Genomic DNA, 17,099 nt, shown 5'->3' with positions numbered 1-17,099 from the left:
TAATGTAACCGTTCTCCACGTCTTTGGCGCTTATTTTGAAATACTCCTGTTGTAATTGCTGGTACTTTTAAATTTCAAATTTATCCTGCTCAAGTGCTTAATTCGACACAAACCCCCAACACATAAATATAATCGGATTTTGTTGGTGCACAAAGAATAAAGAGGATGACAAAGAGAATAACGGTGTAAAGATTAGTGAGAGAATAAAGATGTATATTCTACTTGCGTTGTTAATAAATGATAGCTACTACAAGGCTACTTATACAAAAGAAAAAAAATTGCCACCTAAGCCCTAATTCACTAAACTTAGTGAACAAGTTTAAGGTACAAACAGTACAATACTAGAAAATACTAAAGTACCCTTACTAACTAAACTTAACAGCTACGCTAACAAACTCAACTCCAGAACATCAGAAGCATCTGCTTCTGATTAATAACCTCAGAAGCTCTACTGCTTCTGAGCAACACCAGAACATTAGAAGCATCTTCTTCTGATTAACAACAACTTCTGAATATTGAATTACTCTTTAATACCATCCCTTAATTCATATTCAGCTAGCCAAAATCTACACCAACTCCATACGAATAAGGTGTTCAGTCTTGACATCCTTCATCAGAACATCTGTAAGTTTCTTCTGGTTGCTACAGTGTGCAACTTCTGATACTCCATTTAGAAATGCAGATTTCTCCTTGAAAACCCATCTGACGCTGATGGTTTTCTTCTTCTTTGGAAGCTTAGTTAACTTCCAAGTCTTGTTTCCTTCTAAAGCCTTAAGTTCTTCTTTTATGGCATTCAGCCAGCCTTTCTTCTCGAGTGCTTCTTCAATATCCAATAGTTCAGAATCTCCTTCTGATTCTGGAACCATATCTCCTTCTGGATTTTCTTCAGAAGTTTGATCACCACCAGAAGTTCCACCTTTGTTAATTTATGGGTCTTGTTCAAAACCACCACTTCAGAAGTTGGATCGTCTTCAGAAGCTCTGCCTTCAGAAGTTCCAACTTCATAATCTTTTCTTTCAGAATCATGACCACCGTCAGAAGCTGGACTACCTTCAGAAGCTCCGCCTTCAAAAGTTTCATTTTCAACGTCATGATTAACACCAGAAACATGATCATCTTTAGAAGCTTGTCCTCCAGAACCTATGTCTTTAGAGTTTTCCTTTCCAGAAGCATGACCACCACCAGATTCTTGATCATCATCAAAATCTGGATCAGAATCAGATTCACCATCTGACTCATCTTCAGAGTCTCCAGAAGATTCTTCATCTTCTGACTCTAACTCTTCTTCAGAACTTTCAAGTTCTGACTCATCTTCAGAAGCAGAATCTTCTTCTGATTCTGACTCATCTTCTGATTCTCCTTCAGACTCAGAATCACCTTCGGATTCTGACTTGTCTTCAGCTTCAGAGTCATCTTCTTACTCTGACTTATTTTCAAAAACCTCAGATTCTGACTCTTCTCCAGAATCTTCAAAGTCATCTTTTGATTCTGAATCATATAAAAATACTCCTTCAGAATATTCAGAGTTATCTTCTTCCCCTTCAGAATCAGAAAACGACAAACTCACAGGTTCCTCATCAGATTCATAAGCCATTAATAGCACAGGTTCATCATCAGAATCTCCTCTGGCTATTTTTGCTTCTTCTTTGTTTGACCAACAATCTTTAGCAAAGTGGCCAAACCTATTACAACAGTAACACTGAACCATTCTCTTGTCATACTTCTCCTTTCCCTTCTAATGTTTCTCCTCATCAGAATAGAAGACTTCTGACTTCTGCGACCTACCATGTTTTTTCAGCTTCTGGTCCTTCTTGACAAAAGAAGCCTTCAGAGTCAGCTCAACTTCCCTCTCAGAAGTTCTTTCAGTCAGACGCAACTCTTGCGCCTCTAGACTACTTTGCAGCTCTTCTATTCTCATGGTGTCCAGATCTTTAGAATGTTCAATAGATACAACAATATAATCAAATTGAGGAGTAAGAGACCTCAATATCTTCTCTATGATTACTTGTTCAGAAAGAGTTTTTCCACAAGCCTTCATCTCATTAGTGATCACAATCACTCTAGAGATATACTCAGAAACTTTCTCATTGTTCTTCATGTTGAGATTTTCATATTGCTTTCTCAGGGATTGAAGTTTCACCTTCTTTACTGATACGTCACCACTGTAACACCTGACCAGTATATCCCACGCCTCCTTAGACTTCATAGCATCAGAAATCTTCTCAAACACATTCACATCCACACACTGATGGATGAAGAACAACGCCTTTTGATCTCTCTTGTCTGATTCCCTCTGCGCTTCTCTTTGTTCTTCCGTTGCATCCACTGCAACCGGAACATATCCTCTAGTGACAAGATCTAAAACATCTTGAGCACCAAATAATACATGCATTTGAATCATCCATCTATTCCAATTTTTACCATCAAGAACTGGAAGTTTGGTATTCAAGTTGCTTCCACTCATCTTTAAACTTGTGCAGAAAAATCAGATTTCACTCACACTCACACAGTGTTTCCCAACCCACAAACAACCAAGAAAAAATGTGATTCAACACAACTTTGTTTCCCAGAAACAAAATCAATCACACAGTCACACAAACTCACGTTCACTCGTGTTTCCCTGTGTTTGGAATCGGAGCTCTAGATACCAATTGTTGGTGCACAAAGAATAAAGATGATGACAAAGAGAATAACGACGCAAAGATTAATGAGAGAATAAAGATGTATATTCTACTTGCATTGTTAATAAATGATAGCTACTACAAGGCTATTTATACAAAAGAAAAAAAATTGCCTCCTAAGCCCTAATTCACTAAACTTAGTGAACAAGTTTAAGGTACAAACAGTACAATACTAGAAAATACTAAAGTACTCTTACTAACTAAACTTAACAGCTACACTAACAAACTCAACTCCAGAACATCAGAAGCATCTGCTTCTGATTAATAACCTCAGAAGCTCTACTGCTTCTGAACAACACCAGAACATCAGAAGCATCTTCTTCTGATTAACAACAACTTCTGAATATTGAATTACTCTTCAATAGATTTTTGTGTAAGTCTCAATTCTCAACATGGTCGACAGATACACTTTGACCATCTTGTTTGTCTATTACGTCGACTTCTCCCTTTGCCACCGTATAACTTTTTCAGGTCATTGTCGACTTCAACCCCTTTACAAATTGCATTTTGTAGAGCAACATCCTTTAGTTCATAGGACCCTTTTCTTAACTGCGCCACTCCAATACCTTAAATAATCGATTGATTACAAAACTAATAGGAATAATATGACGTATTAAAATTTAGTGATCGAGACTTTGTATTTTTAATTCAACTAAAGCATTTTTTAGCCTAATAAACTACATACCCAATACAAAGGCTACAAAGTCATGCATTCTGTTTATATTTGAATGCTTGTTAGCATCTTAGACATTGCTTTAACACGCTACCATTGCATGCTGTACTGAATTACTCCTATAAAAAAAAAAATTGACTATCATATAAAAAAAGGCTGTTTCTTTAAAGTAGCTGCTGATTAAGGTTTGCATTTTACCAGAATCAAATATTAATGGTATGTTTGAGTTGGTGATATAGATTAACAAGAAATGAAATGGAATGGAATTAGTTAACATAGTTTTAAGAATCACTAGATTCCATTCCATTCGACTCTACAAGGAAACTTAAAAGGTACAGCCACAAAAAAGGTAGAACAGAGACAGCATCATAACCAACACAATGGTCTCAACCACCATCATAATCTTAAAAATAAAGTAATTTATAAATGGAAATGGCCAATAATGGCTCTTCCACTTAAATGAAGACAAAAATTTCTTGCACCTCCATGATTTCTCTCTTAGCCTCTTAAATAACCATCTTTTTATACCTCCCATGTTCCTTCACCCTCTCAGTAATCTATGTGGTTTTTTTCTTGGTGCCTTTCATGTAAATGAAATAAAATCAGTTATATAGACGATAGAAACGTTACTGAAGGATTGAGGAATCATTTTTTCCTAGTTCATATAATGCGGCCGATTCTCAGACCAATATTGCTTTCTTAATTCTATGAACTTAGCAAAAGATGCTTTGGAAACTAGAGACTAATTAGAATATGTTGAAATCGAGAGAATTGTTAATGTTATAATATAATTATAACACTAATGGAAGAGTAACCTTTATTAGGGAGAAGATTTGAGTTGGTGCACGAGGTCAGCTAGCATTTCATAATGTCTGGAATCTACAGAAAGCTCAACCATACACTTAACTTTCTGTTTTGTTATTCCATTGGAACTACAAGATGTATAGGATATATTTATGGAAAAGGGTGATGCTAACGAGTGCCCCAGGGGCACTCTTTAAGCATTCCAAATAAAGAAAATGTTCTTTAAAAAAGTTTACCATTTCAATTTTCGATGCATTAATTAGACATATTTCCAAGAAAAACTTCCTTTTTTAAGCTCTTAAAGAGTGCCCCTGGGACACTCGTTAGCATTTCCCTTCAATTAATTGTCCACATTTTCATTGATTCATGTTAATTATATTTAAGAAAATATTCTTATTTCTCTCTTTTGCATCAGTTTATTATGCTTCAAGATCAAGCTACATAATAAAACATATAAAAAAATATTGCACACGTAAAAATTGTCAAATACTGAAAAACAATCAATCAATACTAAAACTAATTTGTGTTACCATTCAATTACAAACATAAAAAGATATTAATAAAATAAATAAAATCTCACATTTTCAAGGGCCAAAAAGTGGTTGTTTCATAAAATCTTACGTTAATAGTCACTTTTTTTCAAGAGTGTTAATGGAAATTAGAAAAGACAAACCACCACAACTTTAAATATATTTCCTTCCCTCTCTCAAAATAATTTCATCACCATGCCTCACTTTCTGCCAATGTCACTGTTACGAAATTGTATTTTTTTTAAAGGAAAAAAACTGCATGCATGGAAGTTACAATGAATTTACTGTTATGAAGTTGCAATCAAAGTTATGATATATCTACATGGTAGGATTTCATAAGATTAAGTGTTCATGTATAAGCACTTATACTGTAGGCGTTTGATTAAGTTATTTATCCAAACATGGCCTAACTCCATAGATGAAACTCATTTCATACAAATCTTGATACCAAACTATTGTAAATATTTTAAAGTTTATTGTACTCTCTCAAGTTGCTTTGATTTCCATCTAGCTCTCTTATTTTGAAACCATATAGCAAGAAGAAGTTAAACGATTCTTGACGACATAGCATAAACCGATTCTATCATTGAGAGTAGCAGATTGCACGTAGAGGAAGACGAACTCGAAATGGTACAAATAAAGCGCATCATAACCATTTCTCTCTTTAATTCCAGCATCAGCAAGATCATAATATTTAATCATCTCCCTAACCATATCAACATAATTACTATTTATATGCTACTACACACAATAAGCCTAGTTCCTAGAAATAGTTGTTCATATTCTTTCATACTAGTATAACATAAGCAGTCATGACTTTACCTGAGAGAGAATACACTTTCAGACCTTGCCGGAGATTCCATTAGATTATCAGGAAGTGAGAATCCAACTGTCAATCCATTAAGACTCTATGCCATTATCTAGAAACCAAAAAAAACAAATAACCCGTTATTCAATTATATTATAATCTGCAGAAAGAAAATATGATTAATTGAAATGAATATCTTACTAATTCATAAAGTTCACAAGCAAATAACCCCTACTGATCTGCTGCTCCTTAATAACATCAAGGAAACTAAAGTTCACAAACTTGTTACAATACCAAAATGCATTAAGACTTTATCAAACAGTTGTTAGTTTGAATGCAAAAGGTTTTACCTATCGGTAATCTCCAACTTAAAAATAGACTGCGTGCCTGCTCCCTGGTGATTTTCCCATCCCTGTCGGTGTCAACTTCCATAAACACCTTTACATACTTCTGCACATCAGAAGGTTTGCGTTCTAAACCATATTGAAAACATATTGAGCTCTTTTAAGGATACCCGTTAAGAACGGCTTTCATCCTATCTTCGAATTCTCCCAGGTATTTTGCTCTGGCAATAAGTGCACCGATATCAAGGGATATAAGCTGAATAAGTACATCCTCACAACCTTCACTCTCAAAAAGACTCACATTGTTAAAACTTCTTTTACATTAACAGCCAGGTAGAGAGGAACACTGCAGATTGAAGATACATTAGACACACAAAAGCATTATTGTGCAATTAATACCAATTGCATTATTTGAAATGCAAGAAAAGTTGAACAATGGTCCAGAAGCTAGTTAGAGCATATATTGACTAAACAGTAAGCAAGTCATGAATGATATTATAAATTAGAAATACAGTTTGAAAACAGAAGATTAATAATAACCATTTGAAAGAAACTCATTGAGCATTTTTCCCGATGACTCTCTCATGGGCTTGAACTACCTCCTAGACTTCCTGAATGAACTCGACCTCATGAGGCTCCCTTTTTCGTAAAATCAAAGGGACCATGATACTAACCCGTGGTCCAAACTCAAGGCACGCATCTTTATACCCTTTCACAATGAGGAATCATAATCACTTGAAGAAATATTATATCAGAAGTATGCAGCCACATACTTGTAATGCAAACCACGCACATATTGTTTGATATACGAATTTTTACGTAAACTCAACACTTTCAAAGATATGCAGTATTTATGCAAGGCCTGATCATGTGACAACTTTCCCTTTGAGGTAAACCATAATCTCGAACTGCACTCAAATTTAAAATAAAATCGGTCACGGAATAGTATCTCTATTGGCCAAGGAACGTATTCAGATGTAGAAAATTCCATTCAATTTCTCAATACCCACATTGGAACAAAATCGTTGCATAAATAAATCAGAACAATGAAGTTATCTAGACTTTTTCAGACTATGGAATTCTAATCACCTTTTAAAAGACAACATAAAAAGTATGAGAAAACTTACAGTGCCATTGCAATCAACCCAATAAACTTTTAAATCCAAAAATCATATTTAAAGCCTGGGAATAAACTCACCAATACAAATACGCTCCCCGATACGAAGTTCCTCCCATTTAATTTCCCATCGTGTGTCTTCACCAAGTATTGTTTGAAATTTCTTACCTTTACCATCATTATGTAGGATACTATCTCCATCAACTGTCTTGCTTATCTGAATGGCTGAATTAGTAGATAAAGTAACTAAAATCCAAGAGGACCAAAGTAAGTATAAGATGCAATTAATGAACTCTCCATTAGTCTATAATAAAGTAAACAAATTGTGTGAACATGACCAAGACAATAGAAAATTGAAATCAAGGTAACCTCTAAGTAAATGATCTTTGCTAAACGCTGAAAGACAAAGTTCAAAAATATACATGATTTGTTTCAAGAAGCTAAAAAATTATACCTTTCCAGAAGCCTGTTCAAAATATATAACCATCTCCAAATTCAAAAACGGTTCCTCCGTCATTAATCTACAATTCCTTAACCTCTCTCTTCCTCTTCCATTCTTCTCTCTTCCGCGTCCTCTCTCTCCTTCTTCTTTCTTCTCTTTATTCTTCTTCCTTCTTCCTCTACATCTTTTTAATCGAAATAAAACTTGAATGAAACGATGATTTGTTTCAGGACGGTATAACTGAAGATCAACAATAAGACTTGGCTATGTATTAATTTGACGAACATATGGCCTTTTTTATTAATCCATCCACATGAAAATGAAAATGACATCATAACATTCATATATAGATATATAATATACACCTTTGGCAAACAGATACGTCAAGATCTCTACTGAATCATATTGGATACTTACCAGTATGTTGTTACACTTCTGATACTTATCATCATAATTAGCTAATGCAGATAATGATTAATACTATAGTTCTTCAAAATGGAATTCAGTATGAGCACACCAAAAATATAACAACCAAAACTATACTTACAGCATGGCATGATAGCAAGTAAGAGGCAGATTGAGCAAAAACATGAGCCAGTGGCCAGTGAAGAGACATAGTGCACATAAAATTCATTATCCAATAAACTTTGGAAGAATGAAGTAGTTAATCCGAGATGAAGCATCAAATGGGTTGATATAATCAGCTTCCAAGTCAGATAAAATCAAAACCTAAAACCCAAAAAAAAAAAACATAATGAAAGTAAGTAAGAAGTTGAATCTTCATTTTCTATGGCATAAAAATTGGAAAGCAGAAAGTGAACCTGGTCAAGATGCAGTTCAATGCTTACACATTCTGAAGCTGCAGCATACAACCATAGGGAAAATTCCACCAACATTCAAACTTGCCAACCTTTTCTCCCGTTGCATGTTGAATGAGAATTGTTTCACCAAACGTTCTACCAATTACTTCTCCTGTGTTTGTTTCAGTGTCGAAAAACGCAATATCCTATTTCAATATTGTTTTCAAGTACAAACTACGAATCCTCGCAGCTTGTCTTTCTCCTGTCACCATCCAACACATACCTCTGCAGAATACATACCGCAATTTAAAACCATCAATTAATAGTACACATGAATAATAAGAGAAGGGAAAGTGTCAAAGTATGGTCTTACATAGGAACGTTACGATTCCAGTCCCAACAGCGAGGTAAACAAACAACAATGAAGCCTGAAATTTCATTAAGTGCATTAGTATTTGCCATCAAAATATGTATATTACAAAACAGAATTCAACAATGAAGCCTGAAATTCTGTTGACTTCCCATTATCAAAGACCTCTTGATTATTCAAAGCTCCATCCTCAGAATTATTCACAGCTTTGTCATGATAGTTAGTCAATACTTCATGTATGCCATATTCATCATTAGCACTTGTAAGTGATTCTATCCCGTGATTGGTATTTGCTCCATCGCCAGCATTGTCAGTCTGTTTTTGCTTGCTTTCCATCCTTAAGAGCCGAATCCAGTCTCCAACTTATTTTGTTGTTATCTAACCAAAAGGAAGTAGCCTCAATCTGTGTCTTCGTGCAGGAGTCTGCGTCATAAACCATAAACCATAATCAATCACGGATATACCAGACTATACATCGCATCATCTTCGAAAAGACGTATATACTTACATAACTTAACTTACCAGGGTTGATCCCATCGGTATTTGGCGAATTCACAGGAGCAAGAATCGTGATGCCTCGAACAACAATGTTGTTGCATTCAATTTCTTTATATTAGAAAACTCGGAACAATAATGTAGTAGATTGATAATTGATAACAGACACCGCAAATAGAAATAAACCGACACAGGTGCTTTAATACCACACTTAATCCTCATAAATTTACATTATATTGAATTTCCAATGGTGTGTGATGCGCATTCACGTAATTGCTTTTACGTACCGCGAATGTAATATGAGAATCCGTGCATCTGTGTATTATGAGTGAAGGTGAAATGTTATTGTAGTCTAGGTGTACATGTTGCGTATGATTATTGTTTCATCATGATTTTTATATACATTATTGTTGTCATTGTATAAAAGCACATGATGCCACCAACACAACACGCATACCAGCATTTCAATAAGTAATTCCCCTTTTGATAGGAAAACTTTATACAAAATTATGTGATGTGTTATCACAATGCATCATAAGAGAATTTCTGTTAAATCATAAGCATTAGGAATGAGTTACTTATCTTTCACCGAAACACAAGTGGTCAACAATCGGATCATCGAGTGCTCTAGGGGCACTCTTTAAGAGCTTAAAAAAAGGAAGTTTTTCTTGGAAATATGTCTAATTAATGCATCGAAAATTGAAATGGTAAACTTTTTTAAAGAACATTTTCTTTATTTGGAATGCTTAAAGAGTGCCCCTGGGGCACTCGTTAGCATTTCCCTATAGAAAGGGTCATTGGCATTGTGCTGTAAATGTGGTCTTTATTTGGCATTGTGCTGTAAATGTGGTCTTAATTTCAGGGAAATGAGTCCTATACAGGAAGAGTACGAAGAAGCGTACTGGACTCGTGAAGTTCTTGATGTAAAGAAGTTTTGCTCAAATGTTATGGTAAGCAGTGTTCAAAGTCTATAGTTGTTGGAACACTGGTGTTATAGAGAGAAGTAATGTAACTGATATTGTATGTCAATGAGTGCAGCATATTCCTGCAGAAATAGTAGAGAAATGTGGGCTAGCTGGAATGTCAGAGATTACCCTCAATGATGTGGACAACGGGTACCCATATGAGTGCAATGTGAAGAAGAGGCCAAAAAAAATGAAACATATTTGTATGGAGAATGGTTTGACTATGTAAGGGCAGCGGAATTGAAAGAAGGTGATAAAGTGCACTTTGTGATTTATTACCCGCCAGTGTTAGATATTATGGTAACAGTGGAGCGCAGTGGTGATCGTTCATAGAGCTGTTGGTTAGGCAATGTTTGTGGTGGATGTATAGGGCCTTTTTTTAGCAGTTTGGTTTGTATGGGATTTATGGTTTTGTTGTTTTTTGTAATGGTGGATGTGAACCAAGTTTAACAATTATGCCATTATGTATGGTTTTAAATTGAATATTAACAATGTTGGTTGTAAGTTTCATGGAATGAGCCTAATTTGCCCTGGTTTTTATTCAAAATTGATTACCATTCTGTTTTAAAATTAAGTATTGTTTATTATAAGTATTGAACAGGATATCTATCAAACTTGATAGGTTAGTATAAGTTCGTGTATGGCTCCTGTAAATGGTAGGCTATTAAATCTAATTGGTAAACACACAACAATGGACATATGAATAGTTGAAAATTCAATTTAATAGTATATGTTAAAGAGTAGTACGATAATATTAAATGGTTATAAAATAGTTGTAATGTGTTATATTATATTGGAATGAGAAAGATCAATTGGGTTATGGGCAGTTAATGTTTTTCGTGAGGAATATAAATAAAATGAAAACTGTTTTGAAGTGATGTAAATGCAAAGAAGACTAATTGAACAATTGCATTGAATTCTATTGGACAGTGGAAAAGTAGCAGGTATGTGAAGAGTCCATTTAGAGTGTTATATAAGTAATGTGCAGATAGTTTGATAGCACTAAACACTGAAGCATTCATCATTACTCTACAATCAACAGTGTAAGCTGCGAATTTCTGAAAAGATGGAAGGAAGAGTTGATCAAGCAATGAGAGGTAAAGGTAAACACATCATTTGAAAGTTTGCTCTGTTACATATTGTATTTAAAAGTTATATATGGTTGCATGCAGGTGAAGAAAACTCGGTCAACCAAATGGCTGTGGGGAAAGCTGTCACCTCTGATAACTCTGTGTATGTTTGAATTAGCTTATGTTGAGTATACGTTTTATGTTTTATGTTTTAATTTAGAATGTTTGATAACACATTTATTTATTGACCATGTTGTCTGTTTGTATAATGTTCCAGATGCCATGAACCTGTTGTTGATGATTTTAGTTGCCATGTAGAACAGCCTGCTAAGTTACAATATTGTATCTGGAAGCAAGATGTGTCCAACGGGAAGATGGCTCAGTCATGTCTTCTTGTAAGTTATTATTCGTTTTAAGCTTATTGTCTTTCCCTAACAGTTAATGGGATTATCTAATGTTGTTTTATATCAATATTGCAGGAAATTCCTGAGCATGTTGTGGCAAGTCGCTGGCTCCATGGAGCAAGGTTTGTAGATTTGGTTGACTGGGAAAGGGAAGTCAGGTATGAATGTGAAGTTCATCATACCGAAAAGGGTCAGATGTTTTTAGGGCGTGGTTGGTACAAATTTGCCAAAGAAAGGTGCCTGCTTGATGGAGACTCTATGGGCTTCAGCGTTAAGGATCCCATCAGCAAGGAGATACTTGTAACAATGTTGAAATATTGAAAATGATGTCAAAGTTTGTTATAAGTATCTAAGTGTTTAACTTTTTGTAATTTTCTGGTGGACTTAGGTCCACCTATATATTAATATATACGATTTTGGTATTTAGATGTTATGCTATATATATATATTATTTCTGTTACTTGCATTGCTAATATGTTGTTAGTAATATATATTACAGCAGTTACTTGCAATACTAATATGCTGTTATTAATATAGATTACCACTGTTACAGATTTATTCTGATCAATTCTAAAATCTTAGACATTGTTAAAAACTTCTTTATACACAACATTTGTAGTTTTCTCCCTGAATTTCTTTTCTTCATCATGTATCAGTATTTTGATTCCCTTTTTTGTTGTTACTCTTGACAATGCGACATAAATCTGGCCATGTGTGAATACATCTTTCGGTAAGTACAAACCAACGTTATCCAATGACTGTCCCTGTGATTTGTTGATTGTCATAGAATAGGAAATTATAATAGGGAACTGTCTCCTATTCAGTTTGAATGGCCATGGTGATTGGGATGGTGACATGTCCATTCGAGGTATGTAAACCAAATTTCCCAAACCTTTACCACCCATTATTGAAGCCTCCAGTACATGGGCTGCCATCTTTGTTATACACAGCCTTGTGCCATTACATAAACCTTCAGCCTGATCTATATTTCTCATGAGCATTATAGGTGTCCCAACCTTTAGTTTTAAGTGATGGTTTGGCAATCCTGATGTTCGGAGGGAACTTAGAAATTCTGGTGTGAGGATATCAACTACTGCTGGGTCATGAATCTCAGACTTGTCAACTGAATTTGCGCTGTAGTAGTCACGAATCTCTCCTACATTGTTGACCGAACAGAATTAGTAAAAGCAAAAATTAGATTAATATAATCCATTAAATTATATATTTTTGTTGCTTAACCTGGCATCAAGTTAAGTATATGGTCATTGATCTGATCAACAATCTCCAGTGAAGAGGCAAGTATCGCTCGACTTTTAAGGTAATCAACACATTGGAAATTATTTATGAAATCAGGGTATGTGCTATTGACAATGGCCACGATTGGATCATCAAATTCTGTTATCAGAATATCAGGTGGTATGTTGATTTCGGCGGTGCCGTCATTAGGCTCAGATATTCGGCCCTCTCCTATTCTTAAAAGCCAATCTGAAAACTGTGCTATCTCATTTTTGTCAATCTGTGTTGATCCTGTTCGTAGCCGCATGTTTCTTGTCAATGTTAATACCTCAACTGAATGCCATATGTAAGATGCATTTATGGCACAGTGTACAATATCGGAACGACTGCCTCTGGGGACGACAAGTAAAATCTGTCTGAAATCGCCCCCGAAAACAACAACCTTTCCACCGAATACATCAGTTGAATTTTTGTCTGCACTCATAACATCTTTCAAAGTTCTGTCAAGCGATTCTATTGCATACTTATGCGCCATTGGTGCCTCATCCCATATTATAAGCTTTGTCTGTCGTAACATGTCTGCGACATCATCGTTGAATTCAACCTTGCAAGTAGAATTGTCCATAGTTGGTACCGGTATCCTGAACTTTGAATGTGCAGTTCTACCTCCTGGAAGTAACAATGATGCTATACCGCTAGTTGCAACAGTTAAACATATATCGTGTTTTGATCTTAATGCAGCTGCGAGTGTTCTCCACATATATGTTTTTCCGGTACCACCATAACCATGAAGGAAGAAAACCGCAGGTTTTTGAGACTCCACAGCGTGGATGATTTTTTCATAAATACTTCTTTGCTCATCTTAGGAACATAATATTGATTGTAGAACGGTGTTAGAATAATTGATTCATAGAATTTCAAAGCGTAAAATAAAATGAATTTAATTGACGCAATAGTTACCTGTAAGAGCAGCAAACAGATTTTCAAATTCTGAGTTCATTGATGCTGTATCATAATTACGCTCATCATATATGAGCCTGTTTCCCAACTGTTCAAGAACATAAGCATCCGGATATGGAATAGGACTAAAATCCTTTAGTGTCCTTCTATTTGCCTGAAGCAGTTTCTCAATTTCTATTAAAGTCAAATTTTGTAACTCTTCTTGTGTGAGGTCCAATTCTGCATTGATATGAGAAATTGAGTTATAATACTGTTGGTAAGTCATCTGTAGGTTGTTATTAACAAATTGTTTTGTTTGCTATTTTATTATGTCTAACAAACCTGGATTAGCAGCCAATGCTCTTTGTGTATGTAAGACACCATCAGATAATAGGAGCCAAGTTTGTTCCCAAACATGTGCAGGGCGATTAACAGCACCAGACAAAAGCATGATAACAAACAGTTTTCGAAGAAAATGACCAGTCCCCCAATGACTTGCCTCCTTTATAGCAGCTATGTATTCTTTGTCGTCTTCAAGAAATCCCATTGCAAAGCATGCATCTCTGAATGTATCATACTAAATGTTATCCACGGTCCTGATTTCCTCATATGTTGTTGGTCCTTTTGCCACTGTCAACATCATGCGCAGGTAAAACAGTTCACCAGTTGTTGGCGGAACCCATATGAGACGTCCAATGGTGAAGCCTTTTTTCCGCGGTTTCCATTCTCTCTGTTTTTTGTGATAAACAAACTTTGAGACAAATTGACCATAAGTTAATGTTTGTGCCTCTTCATATTTAGCATTTGCTACCAGCCATGCAGTAAACATTGATTCAGTCACACTTGCAGTTTCCAGCACATTTTCCATGCGTGCATAATCTGTATAGTATATAGGTTTTTCCCCAACCAAATGATAGAACATACGTTCCACAGCTGGTTTTCTGCCATTAATATTGTAAGAGTAAATGCGCCAGCATGCTTCACTGGGAGAGACATACCTGCAGTCGAGATATTGTTGGATCTCATCAACAGGTTGATTTCTATTTGTTGAAACTGCTGCTGTTATTCTGTCATAGCCTTTATTGATATATTTGAAAAGATATTTTATGGAAGTACTCTGATTACACCATTCCATGTTTATATGTGCCTGGTATTTCATAAGAAATCTGGTATTATATGGAACCACATGTCTGTTGTCCAAGGTGATACCATTTTTTTCAATAGTGAAGGTTTTTGATCTTCTCCTATACAGCGGATATCCCTCAGCATCAACAATAGTGTGTTCAATAAACTTTTTGGGATAGTATTTAGAACATCGTCCATTCTTCATACATTGTGAGGTCACGCGAGCAAGCCCACAGGGTCCATGCATCATATGTGCCCTAACCAATTTGTATAAATTGAGATGAACAGTCGGGTCGGGAATTTCAGCAGAAATGATCTTGTCTATGTCAGATGGTGTTGGGTATTTGCTCTTTGGGTGTAGGAATATCAAGATGTGAGCATGTGGCAATCCGCGCTTTTGGAATTCGATGGTGTACATATCTATTAAATTGAAAGTTAGTTCGATGTAATATTTTGGTACTACACAGACACATGATTGAAAAGTAGTATAATTAAATGAAACAACTTACATGCAATCACTTTTCCAATGACATGGTGTTTTGTAATATCATCCATGAGGGTATCAAACTTTATTTTGAAAACTTTTGAAATGATATCTGGCCTATGAAACAACTGGTTCGTAATCATCAAAATGAAATCAATGAAGTCGCCATCGATTGTTTATTTATCCCAAAAATGGGAAAGGAAAACATCGAGTAAAACCTATAAAGAAAACAAACAACGGTCTTACGACCCAGAGAACTAGGTAAGGGTGTCGGTTACGCAAGGAGAAGGGGTTAGCACTCCTCACGTCCGTCGTACTCGACGGGATCCGCTCTTGTTAGTCTAAATCTAAGGGTGTTATCTAAAAATCTAAACCTAAAACTAAAGGGAAACACACGACGAAATAAGAGAAAATAAACACGGGGAAAAGAAAGAAAATATATACAAGATTCTACTCGTTCAGGCCCCGCGACCTAATGCCTACGTATCCCGATTAAGGAATCAGAGCAGCCGTAGTTCGGCTTAAAACATTTTGTGTGTGTGTGATGTTAAACGTCGCATTCCACTGCTGCTCGACCTTTGGAGACTTACACAATTGTCGTGGAACGGAATTAACATGTGCATAAAAGAAAATAAAAGAAAACCGAACAAAGCATTTTAAAAGAAATAGAAAATATAAAAGATGAATATATACAAACATGAGTTGCTAAAAAGGAAAATAAACAAATTAAAATATTTTTGTAATTTTTAATATGAAAATAAAAATAAAGTCTAAATTTAAAATAAAAGCATGTTTTTGAATTTTTGTGATAAAACAAACAAGAATTAAAACTAAGACTAAAACAATTAAAAGAAACTAAAATAAAGGCTGAAAGTAAAAAAAAAAGATGTAAATATCATACGAAGGATCCATTGGACTCTAAGCTTGGCCCAAAATAAAATAAAAGACATCAACTCAGGGGGAAAATCGCTAGAAAGGGGGTGATAATGCTGAAAACGAAATGGGCCGGATTAGGAAACAGATACAAGGCCCAAATATCCATTAAACAAAGAAAACCCTAATGACTAAGGAGGGTCCGCCTCTCTCTTCTTCTCTCTCACGGCTCTGCTTCCAAACCCAATTCCTCTGTTTCTCCCATGGCTTCTCTCATCTCTTCCGAAATGCTCTGTTCCCAAACTCTCAAATTACTCACTCTACTCTCACCTCTCAGCCTCAAACTCTCGGTTCATTCATCATCTATCACACGAACTAAACAAGGATAACACTCGCCTCTCAATAATCGAAACAAACAACAACTAAACTTTCATGAACACAGCGACAACAAAACTCTCTCTCGGCCTCACCCTCTCGATCGGTTAACTCTGCTCTCGCTTCAAACTCTCACGTCTCAAATCTCTATCAACTCTCGATTTCGATAATCAAAAGCATACAAACAACTCAGCACCCAAAATCGCAGCATATAAATCCACACGATTACATTCAACATTCAAACAGCGGTAAGATTCAAACATTACAAACTAACACGGTTCAAGCATGGCAACACGACATACACGGTGATCAGTCATAAGAAGCATATAGAATCAGGAAACTAACCGACTCCGAATGTTATCGGAGGACGAATCCACGGTGAGCTTTGTAACACCCCTTTTATACCCCAAAATAAATAAGCATATAATCAGAGAATAAGCATGCATATAATTCAAAAGGGCGTCACATCGACGTTTTCCAAAAACTAAAAACTTTTTAAAAACCGACAGCATTTACTTACAATATATGATACACCTGGTCATTTCAAATAACACTTCTCAATTC

General features: G+C 35.5%; 2 protein-coding genes, 1 long non-coding RNA gene and 1 pseudogene across 19 annotated transcripts; all 4 read right to left on the bottom strand.

Annotated features, from left to right (window-relative positions):
* Nucleotides 1-2,708: 2,708 nt before the first annotated feature.
* Nucleotides 2,709-10,659, bottom strand: LOC131596484 (uncharacterized). Of its 17 annotated transcripts, none has more exons than XR_009282322.1 (11): nt 9,092-10,649; nt 8,573-8,992; nt 8,221-8,484; nt 7,947-8,128; nt 7,039-7,583; nt 6,381-6,748; nt 6,011-6,186; nt 5,847-5,934; nt 5,698-5,763; nt 5,511-5,608; nt 4,955-5,394 (listed from the first exon to the last, which is right to left on the bottom strand). It is a non-coding gene; the product is annotated as an uncharacterized LOC131596484 (long non-coding RNA). The 17 variants fall into 17 exon arrangements; XR_009282325.1 differs by having other exon boundaries at nt 5,698-5,744; nt 9,092-10,648; XR_009282326.1 differs by having other exon boundaries at nt 5,698-5,738; nt 9,092-10,648.
* Nucleotides 10,660-12,081: 1,422 nt separating this feature from the next.
* Nucleotides 12,082-13,499, bottom strand: LOC131598582 (uncharacterized). The gene is made up of 2 exons (XM_058871166.1): nt 12,743-13,499; nt 12,082-12,659 (listed from the first exon to the last, which is right to left on the bottom strand). The coding sequence occupies exons 1-2, from the start codon at nt 13,497-13,499 to the stop codon at nt 12,082-12,084; spliced, it is 1,335 nt and encodes a 444-aa protein (XP_058727149.1).
* Nucleotides 13,500-13,679: 180 nt separating this feature from the next.
* On the bottom strand, nt 13,680-14,225 carry LOC131596482 (uncharacterized). Its single transcript, XM_058869141.1, has 2 exons — nt 14,021-14,225; nt 13,680-13,918 (listed from the first exon to the last, which is right to left on the bottom strand). The coding sequence occupies exons 1-2, from the start codon at nt 14,223-14,225 to the stop codon at nt 13,680-13,682; spliced, it is 444 nt and encodes a 147-aa protein (XP_058725124.1).
* A 30-nt stretch (nt 14,226-14,255) lies between these two features.
* Nucleotides 14,256-17,099, bottom strand: part of LOC131598581 (uncharacterized) — a 28,772-nt pseudogene continuing 25,928 nt past the window's right edge.

This window comes from Vicia villosa, linkage group LG4, assembly GCF_029867415.1.
Source record: "Vicia villosa cultivar HV-30 ecotype Madison, WI linkage group LG4, Vvil1.0, whole genome shotgun sequence".
Taxonomy (NCBI): domain Eukaryota; kingdom Viridiplantae; phylum Streptophyta; class Magnoliopsida; order Fabales; family Fabaceae; genus Vicia; species Vicia villosa.
Note: the sequence above shows the minus strand (reverse complement) of the source record. Positions and strands in the feature narration are given on the sequence as shown.

Coding starts and splice junctions, on each gene's coding strand:
- LOC131598582 (XM_058871166.1), bottom strand. CDS start 13,499: ATGTGGAGAACACTCGCAGCTGCATTAAGATCAAAACACGATATATGT. Junction 12,660..12,742: donor TATACTTAACTTGATGCCAG/GTTAAGCAACAA, acceptor TCAACAATGTAG/GAGAGATTCGTGACTACTAC.
- LOC131596482 (XM_058869141.1), bottom strand. CDS start 14,225: ATGGGATTTCTTGAAGACGACAAAGAATACATAGCTGCTATAAAGGAG. Junction 13,919..14,020: donor AGCATTGGCTGCTAATCCAG/GTTTGTTAGACA, acceptor ATATCAATGCAG/AATTGGACCTCACACAAGAA.